The sequence below is a fragment of the Porites lutea genome, chromosome 1, assembly GCF_958299795.1.
Source record: "Porites lutea chromosome 1, jaPorLute2.1, whole genome shotgun sequence".
NCBI lineage: Eukaryota > Metazoa > Cnidaria > Anthozoa > Scleractinia > Poritidae > Porites > Porites lutea.
Genome location: NC_133201.1, coordinates 42,378,936 through 42,395,719, shown reverse-complemented (window position 1 = coordinate 42,395,719; position 16,784 = coordinate 42,378,936). Strand labels below are relative to the sequence as shown.

Below are 16,784 nucleotides of genomic sequence, written 5' to 3'. Positions count from 1 at the left end.
AGTAAGAGTTATGGGTTGGGAACATTAATCAAGGGTCATTCAGTCGTTGGGCTGTTAAAATCATTGTGATAAAACCTTTTTTCGTAGTTTTTCAGTAATATAAACACAGGTATTCGGTACATTAGAATCTATGAAGCAAATTAAAACGAACAAGGATTTTTCATCACTTTCCCAGATTCTTTAGCATTTGCGTTTCAATGAATTTGATAGCACGCGATCCATTACAAACCATAATAGCATCGTTTTTTCTTTGGCCTTCTTTCTGTATTTCAATATTCCTTTTCCAGTTCTTACACCAAGGTTATCGGTAAAAACTGTGTCTAAACTGCTGAGTATCACTTGGATGGGGATTAGTTACTTTAGAATACTTCGTTTTTGGTAAACTGAGGGTTGATCGAGCTTGTCCAACATTAAATTTTGCTCAAACAAAAAACAACATGATAAAATTTAGCCTGAGAAAACAACTAACATTTCCCGACGTCTTCTGTCGGTTTCCCCGCAATATGTCGTCTGTGGAACGTCTGCGAGACAGAAATTTCATACTGATGGCGTGTCACGACCCATATATCTGGGTAGTGGTTCTGAATGGTCGTGCCGCAAGAAAAAATTGCTTCTTCCAATCAGCAGCACTTCCCAGATCTGGTTAGTGATACGTCATCTGTATAGAATTTCAAGGGGTGGCGCAGCGAAACGACGGCTGTTTTGTTAGGCTAGGTGAATTCAAATAAAAAATATTAGAAACATTCCATTTTCGAGCCAGCTCAAAAATTTCCATAACTATCTCAGTAAAAAACAGATAATAATTATAAACTTCTCTGTTCACGTTCTGCTTTGCTGTCAAGGTTATTTGTGTGGTAATTAATTTCGTTGCTATCTCCGACATCAAAGAGTAGATATCTTAGAACATGTAGAAATCACCTACTCCAAAGTCAACAGTGTGACTGGTAGAGATATAGGTGTGGTTTAACCCATTTGAATCTGCGGCCAAACTCTTAATGATTGGACCATCGTTTTCCTGAACCCGCGTTTGGGTTTGCTGATCTTTTGAAGCAAGGGGTTTAAAACTACTAAAACTGAAACTACATCTTATGAATACTACAGAAACAATTAAAAGTTATTGCCCACATTGATCTAATTTGTTTGTAACGGCCTGTTCCAACTTTAGCAATCATTGAGAATGTATGGACCATATTCAGGAAGAGGAAAGTGTTGTCATTATAAATTTAAAGGTCTTAAGCAACAACGCTAAGGAACTGAAATTTGATCGAGCAAATTTTGTTAAGTTAACCAAGATAAAAATCATCGCTGTCTGAAAAGCATAGTTACCTCTTTCAGATCTCAGGTATTCTCTCTTCGTAGCTTGAAAAAGACGAGGTCTTTGATTTTAACACAGCAGCACTTCAAAAACAGAACAACTTGTTTAAGCTATTCATCGAGGATAAAAATAACGTATTTTAAAAAGTCAATTTAATTAAGATCTCTTAAATCTTGTGTAAATACAAATTTATCCTAACGGATAATTTACTAATATATAGATTTAGCCAGGGCTAAAAGCGAAGCTCGCATTAATAAATTTATAATTTAAATCAAACAATAAATTTGTAATCCACAAATCAGTTAACTTAAGGGCACATTCAAGTGACTTTTGAGGGAAAGGCTAAGTTATTTTAGAGTGAAACATCTTACATCGAGTTGATAGCCTTATATGTACACCAAAAAAATAGCAAACATCTTCGATCACATTCAAGAGCCATAATGGCTCTTGATCAGAGCTGTAGATAAGGCCTCGAAAACAAATTCTTGGAAAACAAATCACGCCGAATTTTTTTGCGTTCGACAGGTTTACTTTACAAATTCTTGCCAACAAATCTGGTGGTGTGTAACCAACCTTTTATACTTTTTATACATCACATCTAAGGTGAAACAGTACGTACAATTTATCATACAGATCTCGTACAGAATGCGGTATTTCACAATTTTTCAAGACAAATTGCACTCAGTCAATGTTCAGGACGATCAATCGTGGGCTTTTAGCGAAAGCGTTAAAAAAATTTCCAAAATCACCCATTCGGCCGGCCCGTTCTCGTTTCTAGTGCGAGCTGTCAGTGTGGTCAAGTGTTTGAATGAACTTTAATAGAGTTACGTTTCAACATAATAACGAATTTATTATTATTATATTTTGTTATTTAATGGTTTCAGTTATAAGGATGTGTAATCTTATAAAGCGTTTGATAGGCGAGACATTTTTTTAAAGTACTCATGCAAGCGATGTTCATGAACAATGAAAACAAAAGTCACGGACGAGCGATTAAACTTGTAAGAGGGTACTAACAATCAATAAAAGAAAGATAATTCGGTGAAACATTTTAAGAGACAACAATTCTCATTCACGAAGACAAGTATTAAAGTGTCTCTAAAAATCCTGAGTCTTTAAACTGAAAGTTAATATGTTTTACTTTAATTTCAGCTGGCCTCCCGGTGTTTGATTTTTTCAAAGATGCCACTTCTCGAAGCAAGAAAATCGCTCAAAGTTTTCTTTCTACAGCCAAATTTATAGCTAAATATTCTTCGGAACGTTTTCTCTCTATTTGCGGTGAGAAAATATATCTGAAGGCTTTTTAAAGTTCTGTAAGCTTATATCAAACCTGATACTAGGTCAGATCATTGACTCAAATCTTACAAACGTGCGTAAACTTGTTGCATAAACTGTGCTCGACTTCATGAAATTAGACACAAACAAAAACAAACATCAAATACAATAATTACTCAGGCTTACCATTCGAGATTCAGTTCCTGAAAGATATTAAGGAAGGCCACAGTTGCTTGAGACTTTTAAGCCGTCTTACTCATTAAGCAAGGTGGAAAACGAAAACGATGCAATCCGAAATCGGATTACCGAATTTTGACAAGCGACGCATTTCTCAACCAAAAACCGAATAAACAAACCAGCCATGAATAACAGAAGACTCTTGATAGCAGCTGTATTTCATTTTGTACATCCAGTGGAAAAGACAGTTAAATACATCACAAGTTGACACAAAACTCTGTCAGCTTCAGCTCTCGAAGTAAACAACTTTCATGATGCTGGATAAATTTTCCGCATGAACTCACCTGTCAATTTTTGACCAATCAGAGTATAAAAATTGGACGTGGAACGTGACCAATGCGCGACCATGCTAAAAAACGGTCTTCCCCGCCTGTATTTTTTAAAAAATGGCTGAATTTTCCCGTCCGAGGTCAGTTTGAAATCAAAATCTTAACAGTGCGGGGCCATAGTGACATAAACACAACATATTTCATATGAATCATTGGAAAAAATGAACTTGAGCCTAAGATCATTTGAAACTGGTAATTTGTCAGCGGATAACTTCAAAAAATACTCGACCTCGATCGGTGAACACTTGAGCCCGTGTTACGGTCAGGTGATACTGGTAAGCGGATACCCTGTTTTGACAGCTGTCAGTTGATCACAACATTGATGTGCAATTAGTTTTCTCTTGGGCTTCCAAACTAGCTAGAAAGTATGAGAGTAAACATTGGTTTCCCTGTGGTGCGGACGGACGGTCGGGCGTACGGTCACGTGATTACCAAATTTTCTCGGATGGGTAGATTACCACATTTCCTTACCTATGGGGCTCCGCCCACGCGCGCGCTTCGCGCGCGGGTGGAACGTCAAACTCAAGTTGACGATTTCTGAAAGTAAAGATAAAAACTGTGCATATTTATTCTTATGGATGGAACTGGGATGAAAATACTATTTTTTTGTAGATATTATGAACAGCAAACGAGAGGTAAAGAGAAAAAGCGGTCACGCGATACAAATTGACGACTGCCGTAGTCATGAAACGTATTTGCTCTTAACTAAACTATTAATGTTAAGTATAAATTTTGTTTTAACAGCCGGTTATCTTGAGCATTTACTTTCTAATTCTGCATTGAAAATTTTTCTCCCTATTCCTCGGAGCAAAAGAAGGGTTCTTGTTTTTTGTTTTGTTTTTGTTTTGTTTTGTTTTTTTTTCTAGCTCTGCCCCAAGAGGGTTTCCCTGAAAACTCCAATTTTCTCCTCTCTTGAAAAATTGATATTTACAAATTGGAATTTTTCGAAGCAGAATATAATAGACCGCGTAATATATGGAGTGAGCAACCAGTTGAAGAAAACGATAGTTAAACGTTATCACACAAACACATAAAAAGCTATGTACATAGAGCAATTCATGTTTAGTGATAAAGAGTGTGGGTGTTATCCACAACAACCGCGGAACAGTTCAAATTCATAGTAGGAAAGTATGTCTACAGGAGAGAGAGAAAGACGAAGCCTGAGTCCCTTACAAGTCAGATTCATAAACCCATTAACTCAGTCCTGTTAACACTCACGCCATGGGATGACATAATAGTTGAAGTTCCACAGGCCATTTTTCATAAAGGTAAAAATATGAATGTCATGTTTTTTGTTAAAGATAAACAAATTAAAAAAATAATAAATAATGGCCTAATTCTTGTGCTTATCAGCGCTTGGGGTTGTGAGAGCTTTGAGAATAATCACAGGATTTGTCGAAGGCGTTTATATTTTACAAAATTAGGTGTGCGTCCACGTTGACGTTCCCATGGCATTCAGTCATGTTTGTGAAATGTTTTATTCGTCTCGGGAATTTATTAAAGGATATAAATTCCCTTGTTTTGCAATGCCCATCATCTACTGCGCATAACATTGCGATATCACAGGTGATGGTGTTTTTCACCGGTCGCCTGAAGAAAGATAACAAAGGCCTCTTTTATAGTCCAAGTGGTTTTAACAGCGATTGTGATCTCGTTTCCCGGCTAAGGTGCTGGTCTTGAAGCAGGCACAAATGATGCATTTGAAGCCGAAATTGAAATTTAAAATCAGGATTGTAGAAGTTGTATTATTTAGATATGAATGACGTGAAACTCCGCATTTGAAGTAAAAGAGGAGTATGAGATAGTGGTAAAACTGTCCATTTTTCTTACATTTTTTGCCAGATAGGGTAATTTGAATTCACATTTTATTCAAGAAGTATGCTGCAAAATGAATCCACCAGACAAGTCTTTGCCTCTCCCTCATGAAATTCTTGCTTTCACCAACCAGAAGACCGAAAAACTTAGACTATTTCGTTTCAATGGGAATAAAAGGCTGGTGGCTGTTTCTACTCGCATATTAACGCTAAAATGTGATACTAGTTGATTACGTTAACTGGCAAACGCGCTTTCTCTTTGTTAGATGGCAACAAGAGAGGATAAAGGGGACAGAGAAGGCATCCCCCATACACACCCTATTACATAGGTAATTCGTCTCGAGTTATTTTTAAGACACACAGATCCCAAGGGGGAGTAGACAACAGCCAATCACATAGCGCGAATGTGTTCCGCGTGGATGACCCACGCTCAGAGCCACGCATCCTTCACGAATTGACGCAGAAAAGAATGGCGGAAGACTCGGAGACCGATATTGCTATTCGTTTTGTCGACGAAAACGACTAAAGACAGATTACTGCTAAAGCGGTGTCAGCGAAATGGAAATTAAAAAAGAATCGCCCTTCCTCTCTTGTATAGAGCTAACAGTACAGCAAGGAAATCCTGAACACGCTGAATATTCTTTCAGGATCATTTATAATTTACAGTTTGAAGAGAGCAATTTCTGGTTTGATATTTATTCTTAATTTATTAGTCTTTTATTATTCAACAAAAATAACACTTGGCGTCCTACTTGCTTTATTATACAAACGACCGGTTTCAATAGACCGGAGAAATTTCTCATTTTATTAAAGCACTGAGGTTACGACAACTTCAAGTTAAACTGATTTCACGGGTTGTCAAAGAGTCCAGCGCCACCCATTTCCCAGGTGAGCGCCTCATTTCGCTTTAATATTCAGAAATGCTCTCGATCTCTTTACGCTTTCATTGCTTTTCGCCCGACATGTTTTGCACGGCGTTTAGTCATGCGAAACCTCCACGAAACATCCACGCAGCACGCGAGGTAACTTTATCCCGATTCTAAAAATAACTCGAGACGAATTACCTATGGAATAGGGTGTGAATGGGGGATGCCTTCTCTTTCCCCTTTATCCTCTCTTGATGTCAAGTAATTTCAATTCCAAATGTCTCTGCCCGATTTTAATGAGCTAGCGGTAGTACATTAGCATTTTATGGTGAGAAGTATATCCTTGACCAACTCGGATGTGACTAAATCTCACTTTTAATAGTTCCCAACACCATAAAAACATCACAGTAAATTGTTCCCTTATTTTCAGGTCCTGTTCCACTATATACTTCTGACAAGTTCCAAATCTGTAAAGGTAGAAGCAAATCAGACAATTAATCATTTATTTCAAAATATGTATTCTTGATTCGCAACCAAGTGACAAGGCGGTCATGTCGGTGGTTAAGACAACACAATTTTTCTCCCTGGCAAAGAATTTAGACGAAAATGGAGTTTAGTTCCCAGAGGGTAGAATGGTCTTGTTTTTGACCAGCAATATGGCCGCCGTTACGTCACGTGAAAATTGACCTAATACGACTGGCTACTTTTCAAAAACGAGCTTGAACGAATTTGAAAGATTTGCGTTGATAATTTAAGTAGGAAAGAAAAAGAAGAAAGTGTCATATTATTATTTAAAGTCTTGCTTCACATTATTTAGAGAATTTTAATGACTTTTTCGGTTATAAAACAACTTTAGCTGAAGCATAAGGGTCCCGGAAAGGTCTCGGATCCGCTCCATTAATCCCGTTTTTAAGCAACTTCCCCTATTTGGACTTTTTGGGAACAAATTATTTGTATAAAGATTGTACACTGATTCCGTGGCGGTTTGTTTTGCTGTCGAGAAATGTGAATTCTAACTTTTTCTCACTGCAATACGTGCATGTTGGGTTTTTCGACTTGTTTACAAGTCACACGTTCTCCTCGCGGATTGGTCACCAGTACTCCGTGACAATTGCCAATTTGAAAAAAGGAATATTTGTTCAAGATTTCTTGTGGCTTTCCTTGTTTTCTTTTTGTGGTTAGCCAAAACTAGGACAAAAGTAGACAAAGTGGCCATTTTTAGTCATGTGTCTTTGTTTTTGTCTTTTTTCTCTCATACACGTGCGCAGGAGCCGATTACTCGGCTCCTGACGAGCGTGGGTGTCTCGCGTCGTTAGTCACGCAATAGCTCTCGATATTGGAATCATCATCATATTTTTTAAGTGTAATCGCAAATTATAGTGCCTAATTAAAAAGTTTAGATCTTGCTTTAGCAATTGGTATTTAAAATCTTAGATTTGCTACGTATTTATGGTACAAGTTTACTATTATTGTTATTAATGATCAAGTAGCAAAAACCAACCAATAAGAGAAAGCTGGGAAGGACGCTATAAAAGTCGTAAGTAACAACAACTCCATCCAGATTAGAGAAAAGCAAGCTTGGAAATGATTGCTCGAAATTGGGCCAAATCGAATGTCCGACTTTCCCCAGTCCTTTTCCTGAAAATCTTGCGGGGCCATTTCGCTTTTCCCGCGAAGAGGAAAAATCGGTCAGGCTTTGCCCCGTTTGAGGTAGACTGGTAACTAGTAAACAGTAAAAAGTCGCCAAATCCGAAATCCTCAGACAATAAGTCTTCATTTGGAACCCTGTTTGCCTTGGAGCAGAATATTTTGAAACCTATTTAACGCCAGCAAAGAAGGTACTTCTGACAAGTTCGCTGAAAGAAAATTCTGTCTCTAGATGGCTTTTTTTTAAAAAAATTATTTTAGTTTTGTTGCAGTGGTTTCTCAAAAAATAAAACCATAGTTCCCTAGAAACGGTACGTATCTTTTGTTTTTGTTGGTATATCTTTCCATGATTGAAGCGTATCCGTTTGAAATTTGTTTCTAAAATTGTGTATTTTTCTCTATTCAAGGTCAATTGTCACACAGTCTATCCTTAGAATCGGAAATACATGGCCTCAGTGTAAGAGAAAATCCTCGAGGAGGAAAACTACATGCTCGCAGAAACGTCGATTTCGACTCGGCGAATCATCAAAACAGAAGGCTATCCTCCGTGATGAATATTATCAAAAAATAAAGAATTGTGTTCATTAAAAAAGAGAATCCGGAGGCTCCAAGAGAAGAGTGATTAGGTACAAGAATGTATCAACCTTTGAAATTATGACTTTTGCCGTCTTAAGTCCCGTTTTATTTCATTAATGACTTGTTGCACGTCTGGCTCACTTAGGGCCGCCACCTTGAAATTTTTTTATTTACGGGTCCTAGGTTCCTTGAAGCCCCCGCAATTTCGGGCAATAATTTCCTAGCGGGAAGACGGTCAAGAAACGGTTCACTGATGGCAGCCCCTCGAGTTTTACGCAATTTGGTCCTGATGTTAAGAGAGAAAGGAGAGGTACTGGAAAACATGCAACGTCAATTGCGTCAGAAAGAGAAGGAGTGTGACGAATTAAAAGATCAATGTTTAGCTCCTCGACTGGAAAACAAGAGCCTTCGTTATATAATGCTCTGTCAAGGTTGTCGTCATTACTTGGACAGCAAGAGACCAGGAAGACACCGTAGAAAAGTACAGTTGTCCTAGTTGTATTGTTGGTTTTCACATGACGTCACTAAAATTCAAACTACAAAACTATCGATCCTACTGACATTTTACTTTCATGGTGTATTAGAGCAGCTGAAAACAAATTTTAAAACAAATTTTCGCTTCAAAAGGTTTCTTGCTTTCGTAATAGAGTAAGCTTGAATTTCTAAGCTTTTGCGTGACGCACCTTTACATGACGGCCGAGAGAGCTGTCATTTCGGTTAAAAAGGTGACTTTTTTCGAGGAATTTTGCTATCTAAACATTTCAGGTGTTAGAAAAAGTATTACTTTAATGTTTATGAGTACCTCTAGGAGTAAATTCACGCTTTTGTAGCAAAACTCGGTAACAGATGTTTCTGTTGGTTTCCGTCCGCCATGTTGGAGCTCATCCGGATGAGCTCCAGCATGGCGTCTCCATACAAAGCTCTATAAATTTGGGTTAAACATTTCCTCGGATATCTCGTATACGAATTATTCCTTCGACCCAAATCTTGGCGAGGGTCTTTTTATATTTACCTCCTTTCATTTCCCAGAGTCTGGACTTTATCTGTCAAATGGTTTTGATTTTAATTTTGATCAACTTTGGATGGCGTGACACTGAAAACCAGCAATAGGTGTGGCGGGGCCGTCTAGAGAATTTCCCAAAGATACATAGACTGAAGATGAAGCGAGGAAGAGAAAGTATTAAGAAACTTGGCCCGATAGTCCTTTTTGTCCCTTTTGTCCTGGTTTTGGCCCTTTTCATCTTCGTTTGGTCTTTTTTACCTTCGTTTGGCCTTTCTAGCCTTGCTTTGGCCCGTCTGATCGTCTAAATAACTGGTCTATGTAAGGTCGATTATTAGGCTGATTTAGCAACAGAACGGGAACGTCAGGTGACGACGGCGCGCGCAAATCAAACAACTGGCTTGACCAATGGCAGAGCGGCAAATTGAGCACCGGAAGTCTTGTTTAGTCCTTTCCGCGCGCTTTACCGTCGTCAACTGACATTCCCGTCCTGTTGCTAAATCAGCCTATTATTTATGAAGGAGAACGCTTAGTAACCCCGCCTTCACCAATTTTCTATAAAAGAGATGCGTTACTTTCTGAAGTCTAGTTTCCTATCAGAACGCGGCGGTTCAAACCAAAAAATGTGAAACAGTAACCTTCATTAACACCTTCTTCAACAAAGTGCTGGAAAATCGGTGAGGGTAAAAGGCGGAATGAGTTTGCGGAATGGCATGTCGCATGGCTTGCGGAATGACATAATTATTTGGAATGTAATATATGCAGAATGACCCAAAGAAATAAATTAAACTGGAAAGTGTGCCCTTTTTGGCCCCAATCAATTTGCAAACGCAGCCGCTGTCTTAATGTTGACGTACGATGACACTCAAAAGGCCATGAGGGCTCAATGTCGATTAGCCTTTTCCGCACAGCCACGAAGATTCTCCTTGCCTTTATTAGTCGGGCTGCATAGCAGCACCGATGCTACATCACGAAAGTCGGCTATTGAGGAAAAGATGTTCTGGAAGGTCACGCTCCCTTCTACTTTAATTTTTTTTCTGCAAAAGATGTTTGCACGATTAACTTTACAGTTTCCTTCTACCTATATTTGTTATTTCAACCGCATGAGAAGTGTTTCTTTTTCAGACTGTGGGTTACGTGATCGTGATATAATATTCAGAGATGAAATGGATCTGTATTTTGTTTCCTTAGCTGCTTGGTTAAGTTTCCGGCACTCTTAGCTGACAGCTGGCGGGAAATTTAGTGAGTCTCTTTTTCTCTTTTTTCCCTTCCTACCTTTTTATCATTTTTTTTTCAGGATCAAACTCACGCACTCACGTAAACAAGGAAGGTGCGAAGATACGTGGAAATTAAGGCCGAAAGGAGACAGAGAGTAGTTCGATTCACTCGATTTCTGGATTACAGACTAATTTTTGACTCGGGGCGTTCACTGAGTCTCAAATATGATCTGATTCGTCCACCGTAACACTATTAAAGAAAAGACAATGCTCTTGATATAATGATGATATAACTTTGAAATAGAGAGATAAGGCTCGGCTTTAGCTAAGTCAATTTAAAACTCACGGCATTCGCCCCATCTTCCCTTATACACGGGATCCAAGGAGCACCAGGGTCTGTGCCAATCAGCAGAAGTGCAAGAATTGTAGGTTACTCCCTTGTATTCGAATGGAATACTGCAACATTTGCCTGATGTTGTCTTCTGAGGGCAAATAGTTGGCGATGTTGTGGTGACTGGTAACGCTATTAAAGAAAAGACAAAGCTCTTGATATAATGATGATTTAACTTTGAAATAGAGAGATAAGGCTCGGCTTTAGCTAAGTCAATTTAAAACTCACGGCATTCGCCCCATCTTCCCTTATACACGGGATCCAAGGAGCACCAGGGTCTGTGCCAATCAGCAGAAGTGCAAGAATTGTAGGTTACTCCCTTGTATTCGAATGGAATACTGCAACATTTGCCTGATGTTGTCTTCTGAGGGCAAATAGTTGGCGATGTTGTGGTGACTGGTAACGCTATTAAAGAAAAGACAATGCTCTTGATATAATGATGATATAACTTTGAAATAGAGAGATAAGGCTCGGCTTTAGCTAAGTCAATTTAAAACTCACGGCATTCGCCCCATCTTCCCTTATACTCGGGATCCAAGGAGCACCAGGGTCTGTGCCAATCAGCAGAAGTGCAAGAATTGTAGGTTACTCCCTTGTATTCGAATGGAATACTGCAACATTTGCCCGATGTTGTCTTCTGAGGGCAAATAGTTGGCGATGTTGTGGTGACTGGTAACGCTATTAAAGAAAAGACAATGCTCTTGATATAATGATGATATAACTTTGAAATAGAGAGTTAAGGCTCGGCTTTAGCTAAGTCAATTTAAAACTCACGGCATTCGCCCCATCTTCCCTTATACACGGGATCCAAGGAGCACCAGGGTCTGTGCCAATCAGCAGAAGTGCAAGAATTGTAGGTTACTCCCTTGTATTCGAATGGAATACTGCAACATTTGCCTGATGTTGTCTTCTGAGGGCAAATAGTTGGCGATGTTGTGGTGACTGGTAACGCTATTAAAGAAAAGACAAAGCTCTTGATATAATGATGATATTACTTTGAAATAGAGAGTTAAGGCTCGGCTTTAGCTAAGTCAATTTAAAACTCACGGCATTCGCCCCATCTTCCCTTATACACGGGATCCAAGGAGCACCAGGGTCTGTGCCAATCAGCAGAAGTGCAAGAATTGTAGGTTACTCCCTTGTATTCGAATGGAATACTGCAACATTTGCCTGATGTTGTCTTCTGAGGGCAAATAGTTGGCGATGTTGTGGTGACTGGTAACGCTATTAAAGAAAAGACAATGCTCTTGATATAATGATGATATAACTGTGAAATAGAGAGTTAAGGCTCGGCTTTAGCTAAGTCAATTTAAAACTCACGGCAGTTGCCCCATCTTCCCTTATACACAGGATGCAAGGAGCACCGGGCTCTGTTGTGATTGGCGGAAGGGCAAGAATTGTAGGTGACTCCCCTGTATTTGAATGAAATACTGCAATATTTGCCTGATGTCTTCTGAGGGCAAACAGTTGGTGACGAACGAAGTTGTCATCATGACTTATAATGTTTAGCAAGGAAAACAAGATTGAAGCATTAACTGTCAATTATTTTATTACGCACTTGACTTTTACAAGTCATAGTGCATTATACCCAGCTAACGCCACATCTAACTGTATAACTTTTGCCGCGGCAAACCCGAACAATCCTAGAAAGGTTCTTTGTTTGTTGGCAAGTAAAGCCAATACGTGATAATTAGCACTTCTCCTCTTATCGCTCGTAGGCCATAACATATATTTCTTCAACCGTCTCCGCTATTGGGTGAGCCAGTTTATAAATGTATGTTAAGAATTCCGATGCTACCATTTTTACACCAAACCACGTCCAATAAGACTTAACATTAAAAATCTACTGACTACTCAAACATCGACGACACACATGGAAAAATACAATGATGCCCAAGTATATATACTCTCCCAACGCTACTAGTTTCTGAATATAGTCGTCAATTGGAAATGACTTACCACAGGCTCGCGTGTTACACCCCTGGGTTTCCTCAGCTGGTCCCAGGTTTTGCTCGATGCAGGTTGGCCCACCATCAGACGGAGGGGGATTGGTGCATGTCCTTGAACGTTTCTGAACTCCTCCACCACAAGTCACAGTGCATTCTCCCCAGTTTGACCATTCAGAGTATCCGCCAGGTACCGCTGAGAGGAAATGGTAGAAAAAATAAAAGAAAACGAATAGCTTGCTATTGATTGATAGTAAACTGTAGACTAATGCTCCAAAAAGTAATACTTACGACAATTGTTTGAGTTACATTCCTGGGTTTCCTCGGCGGGTCCCAAGTTTTGCTCGATGCAGGTTGGTCCACCGCCGGAAGGAGGGGGATTGGTACAGGTCCTTGAGCGTTTCTGAACTCCTCCACCACACGTCACGCTACATTCAGCCCACTTAGACCAGCTAATGTAACCACCCGGCACCGCTAAAAAAAAGCGAATTCGGCCCATCACTTAATACGTTGAAAAGGAATGTTTAATGCAAGAAAAACACAAAAGAAAAGCTCGTAGCAATGTAAAGGGCTTGTCGGTTTACTTGCAAAATTTAAATTGGCTTTTAATGCTCAATCATTATAAAAAAGAAAATTTATGATAAGACTGTTTCACAACACCACCAAAGTTTTAAATAATAATAAAAGCGAATTCAGGTCTTACGACAGTCCTGGGTGTTGCAGTTTTCGGTTTCTGTAGGGGGACCAAGGTTGACCTGTTCACTGCAAGGTTTTCCATCATTTTTTGGAGGTGGATTGGTGCAAGTCCTAGAACGGTGATGGGTTCCTCCACCACATGTCGCCGAGCACTCAGACCATTCACTCCACTCAGTGAACCCTCCATCGATATCTGCAAGAATAAGATGTCGAATAAGTAAGTGGGTGAGTTAACCAGTTGTTTCTCTCTATGCATTGTACCCTATTGATCCTGTGTAATCTACAATGGTTTTTAGGGGGCTTGTTAGCCTTGTGGCATCGGATGCACAGTGTGGGGTACAATTGCTTTTACTGATCTTCCGTTACCCCTTGTTATCTTGTTACCCTTCCTTAGCATGGTGAGGTTCTTCATCACAGCTTTCTCTTGACGCACTGGTTGGATCGGACCGCAGTGTTTCACAGGCGCCGTCTTCATTTTGCGATAGAAGCGAAGTCTTTTCTGCTTTAGAGATTTTGTTCTTCCGAACGACCAAATCATCACTTAAAGCAGGGTTGCTTTGTTGAAAGGGAGGGACTTACACCATATTTCCGTTTCCATGATCGTACTAGTTGGAAAGCACCCCATTTCCACGAATGGTTCACAATACTGAGCATTTTGACGTTATCGCTGTTGTCTAATTAATAACTTCAGGTAAATGAAACGTAGGTTCAGGTAAGTGGAAAAAAAAAAAAAAAGACTTACTACAGACAGCGTCCTTAATAGTATCCAGCTTGTTTGTCAGATCTTCAAAGTTCTTAGCATTCACAACTCGGTCTTTATCTCCAGCTATTGTTTCAAGCTCTGAGTTTTTAATATTTTTGCCAATTCCAACAGCAATTCGATGGACCCCTTCGTCCTAAAAAATGATTTAAATTAAGTCTGAGAGGAGTTAAATTGTTGACTTTTTTACGATTTTTACCTTAATTTCCGTTGCTTTTACTAGAGAGAAAGGCCTAGCGATTGAAAGATTTTTTGTCAAGCCATGAAAATCTGCCATCGACTGAGTTCACAGTCAGAAAATACTTGAGCAACACTAATCAAAATGAATTAAAATGATTCTTTAGCAATTTTTCTTGTTTGGCCTGTTACTAAAATGTTTGATTTATAATAATTATAAATGTAAAGATTTAAATATTCCGCAATCTAAGTAGTCATTAGCTTTGTTCGTGGCGTTTTACGCTATCAAGGCAGCTAAGGCTTTTTGAAGTTACCAGTAATTACGCATTACGCACTTGGGCTGCATAAAAATGTCGAAATTAAATAAAAGAAAAAAAGATAAAAAACGAAAGTAGAATACAAAAACAAGAAAAAAAAAACAATGTTAATAGGACATAAATGTCGTATGTTCTGCAGCCTGCAGGACACAGTCCTAGCGTTCAAATTAGAAATATGTTTAACTCACCAAAGTGAAGTTAATCAAAGTGGAAACGATTAGAAAGAAGGAAGGGTGTGGATTCAGAAAAGACATGCACTTATAAACTGCGTGCTCACCTCTAGTTTCGGCAGTACGGTGTTATAACCCTCTGAGTTTTTATGAGTTCCTCCGTCGGTGAAAATTATCATGATGTTAGGAGATTTTGGTCGATCACCATTTTCTGAGACAAAGACTTTCTCGCCGACCATTTTTAATGCCTTATCAGTCCTTGTGGGGCTCCCTAATTTATCATTATTTTTCATGCCGTCCAAAAACTGCTGCAGCGCGTCATTACTGTGGTATAAATTATCATTCAGTTTCACGCGAAGTTCTGGATCACCAGCGTACGTGATTATTGAGAAGTGGGTTTGGTCTCCACCCACTTTAAACTTGGATACGAGCCTTTTGACCGCGTCCAACATCAGATCATAGTTTTGGCCTCCCACGCTTTTGGTCCTGTCGATAACGAGTGCTATATCCAGTGGAAGATTTTCGCAATCAGACGAGGCAGCTAAAAGAACAAAAGTTTAGATGATTTCAGGTTACCATCAAACAAGTGCCTTATCTTCCAGCATGCGTATACCTTTTAGTTTGAATAAATGACTGAATAAATGAATGAAAGATTGAATGAATGAATGAATGAATGAATGAATGAATGAATGAATGAATGAATGAATGAATGAATGAGTAAATGAATGAACGAATGAATGAATGAATGTATGAATGAATGAGTGAATGAATGAATGAGTGAGTGAGTGAGTGAGTGAGTGAGTGAGTGAGTGAGTGAGTGAGTGAATAAAGGGAGCTCCGAAAGAGTTTTGTGTGTCCGTATTGTATCCTACGAGAATCTCAATCTTTCAATCTTCAATCTTTCTTTATTTCATACTATATAAGGCATTTACACAAGTGTACTTAAGTAGGAGAACAACGTAGCTGATAAATAATCATTAACTATAACTAAAAGACATTAAGTTCATTTGTGCACTGGTGCTATTTTAAATCTTTACTAACGTTTAGATTACCTGGATAGCGTGTAAGGTACAGTGAAACGAAAGCGCATAACCACAAAACAATCATGTTGCTCCCGTTGCACACAGCTATGAAAAAAATAATAATAAAAATAAAAAAAAAAGATAAGAAAACATAGTATGAACATCAGTAGTACAGTGTCTTTACTAAGGCATTAATGCAGTCAATTACTTTGTAAAGAACTAAGTCCCTTGACCCCTCAGTTCTGGTCTCCCCATGCAGTTCATCAGTTGTCGTGGTACAGAGGGGCATGGATAGGAAAAAGAACAATTCCTTCCTCATAATGAATTTCACCGAAGCTGCCGAGGATTAGTTCGTCTTTACAACACAATGCCTAGCGTTACTATTACTTAGGCCTAAGCCAAACGTCGATCTTTACATGAGACGAAGCAAACTTTAAGTGGCTTAAGTTCATGAAACGTTCGACGTCTGGCTAAGTTAAGTTCGTCTGAATGAGTTTGGATCGTCCAACACGTTCTATCTGTCTGCTTCAGACGGATAGAACGTCTGAAGATCTTATCCGTCGATCTTCACATGCGACGAACTAAAATTACCTAATAAAATAAAAATTGGTTTGAAAATGTTTATTTAGCCTCGTTCGAGAGAAAATGTATTACTGAAACCCTTCTGGCTGGCTAAAGTTGCCTTTTGGTCAGGTTCAGTTGATTGGTTCGACGTGTCCTAAGTTCGACGTCTGAACCAACGGACGATCTTAACTTAATTTAGGTCGACCCAAATTAGAGTTTGGTTCGTCTCATGAAAAGTTCGACTTTTGGCCTAGGCCTGAAATGTTCAGTCGTGTGTTGCTCATCATCGCCTCATTTTCTTGCCATGCACTGCGGAACAATTTTACGCTCTGAATGAAATCCTTCTTCAGTATCCTCTGCAAGAGAATATACTCTTAATCTTCACTAAAGCCGAACCTTTAGGCTGAGATAGCAAACAATTTCTGTTAGAAACGAATATGGTGAAGAAAATTTAAATAGATAGTC

The 16,784-nt window shown here is 39.0% G+C and overlaps 3 protein-coding genes across 4 annotated transcripts in view; all 3 read right to left on the bottom strand.

The window, feature by feature from the left end:
- LOC140951534 (uncharacterized) overlaps positions 1–16,784 on the bottom strand; it is a 262,305-nt gene that overhangs the window by 125,177 nt on the left and 120,344 nt on the right. The gene's annotated exons all lie outside the window — the stretch shown is intronic.
- Positions 10,612–12,243, bottom strand: LOC140929994 (uncharacterized). The gene is made up of 7 exons (XM_073379664.1): positions 12,226–12,243; positions 11,983–12,120; positions 11,712–11,859; positions 11,442–11,591; positions 11,164–11,336; positions 10,893–11,040; positions 10,612–10,772 (listed from the first exon to the last, which is right to left on the bottom strand). The coding sequence occupies exons 1-7, from the start codon at positions 12,241–12,243 to the stop codon at positions 10,612–10,614; spliced, it is 936 nt and encodes a 311-aa protein (XP_073235765.1).
- Positions 12,373–15,840, bottom strand: LOC140929982 (uncharacterized). The gene is made up of 7 exons (XM_073379657.1): positions 15,786–15,840; positions 14,841–15,274; positions 14,052–14,205; positions 13,317–13,502; positions 12,905–13,087; positions 12,627–12,809; positions 12,373–12,461 (listed from the first exon to the last, which is right to left on the bottom strand). Exons 1-7 carry the CDS (start codon positions 15,838–15,840, stop codon positions 12,373–12,375), a joined length of 1,284 nt encoding a protein of 427 aa, XP_073235758.1.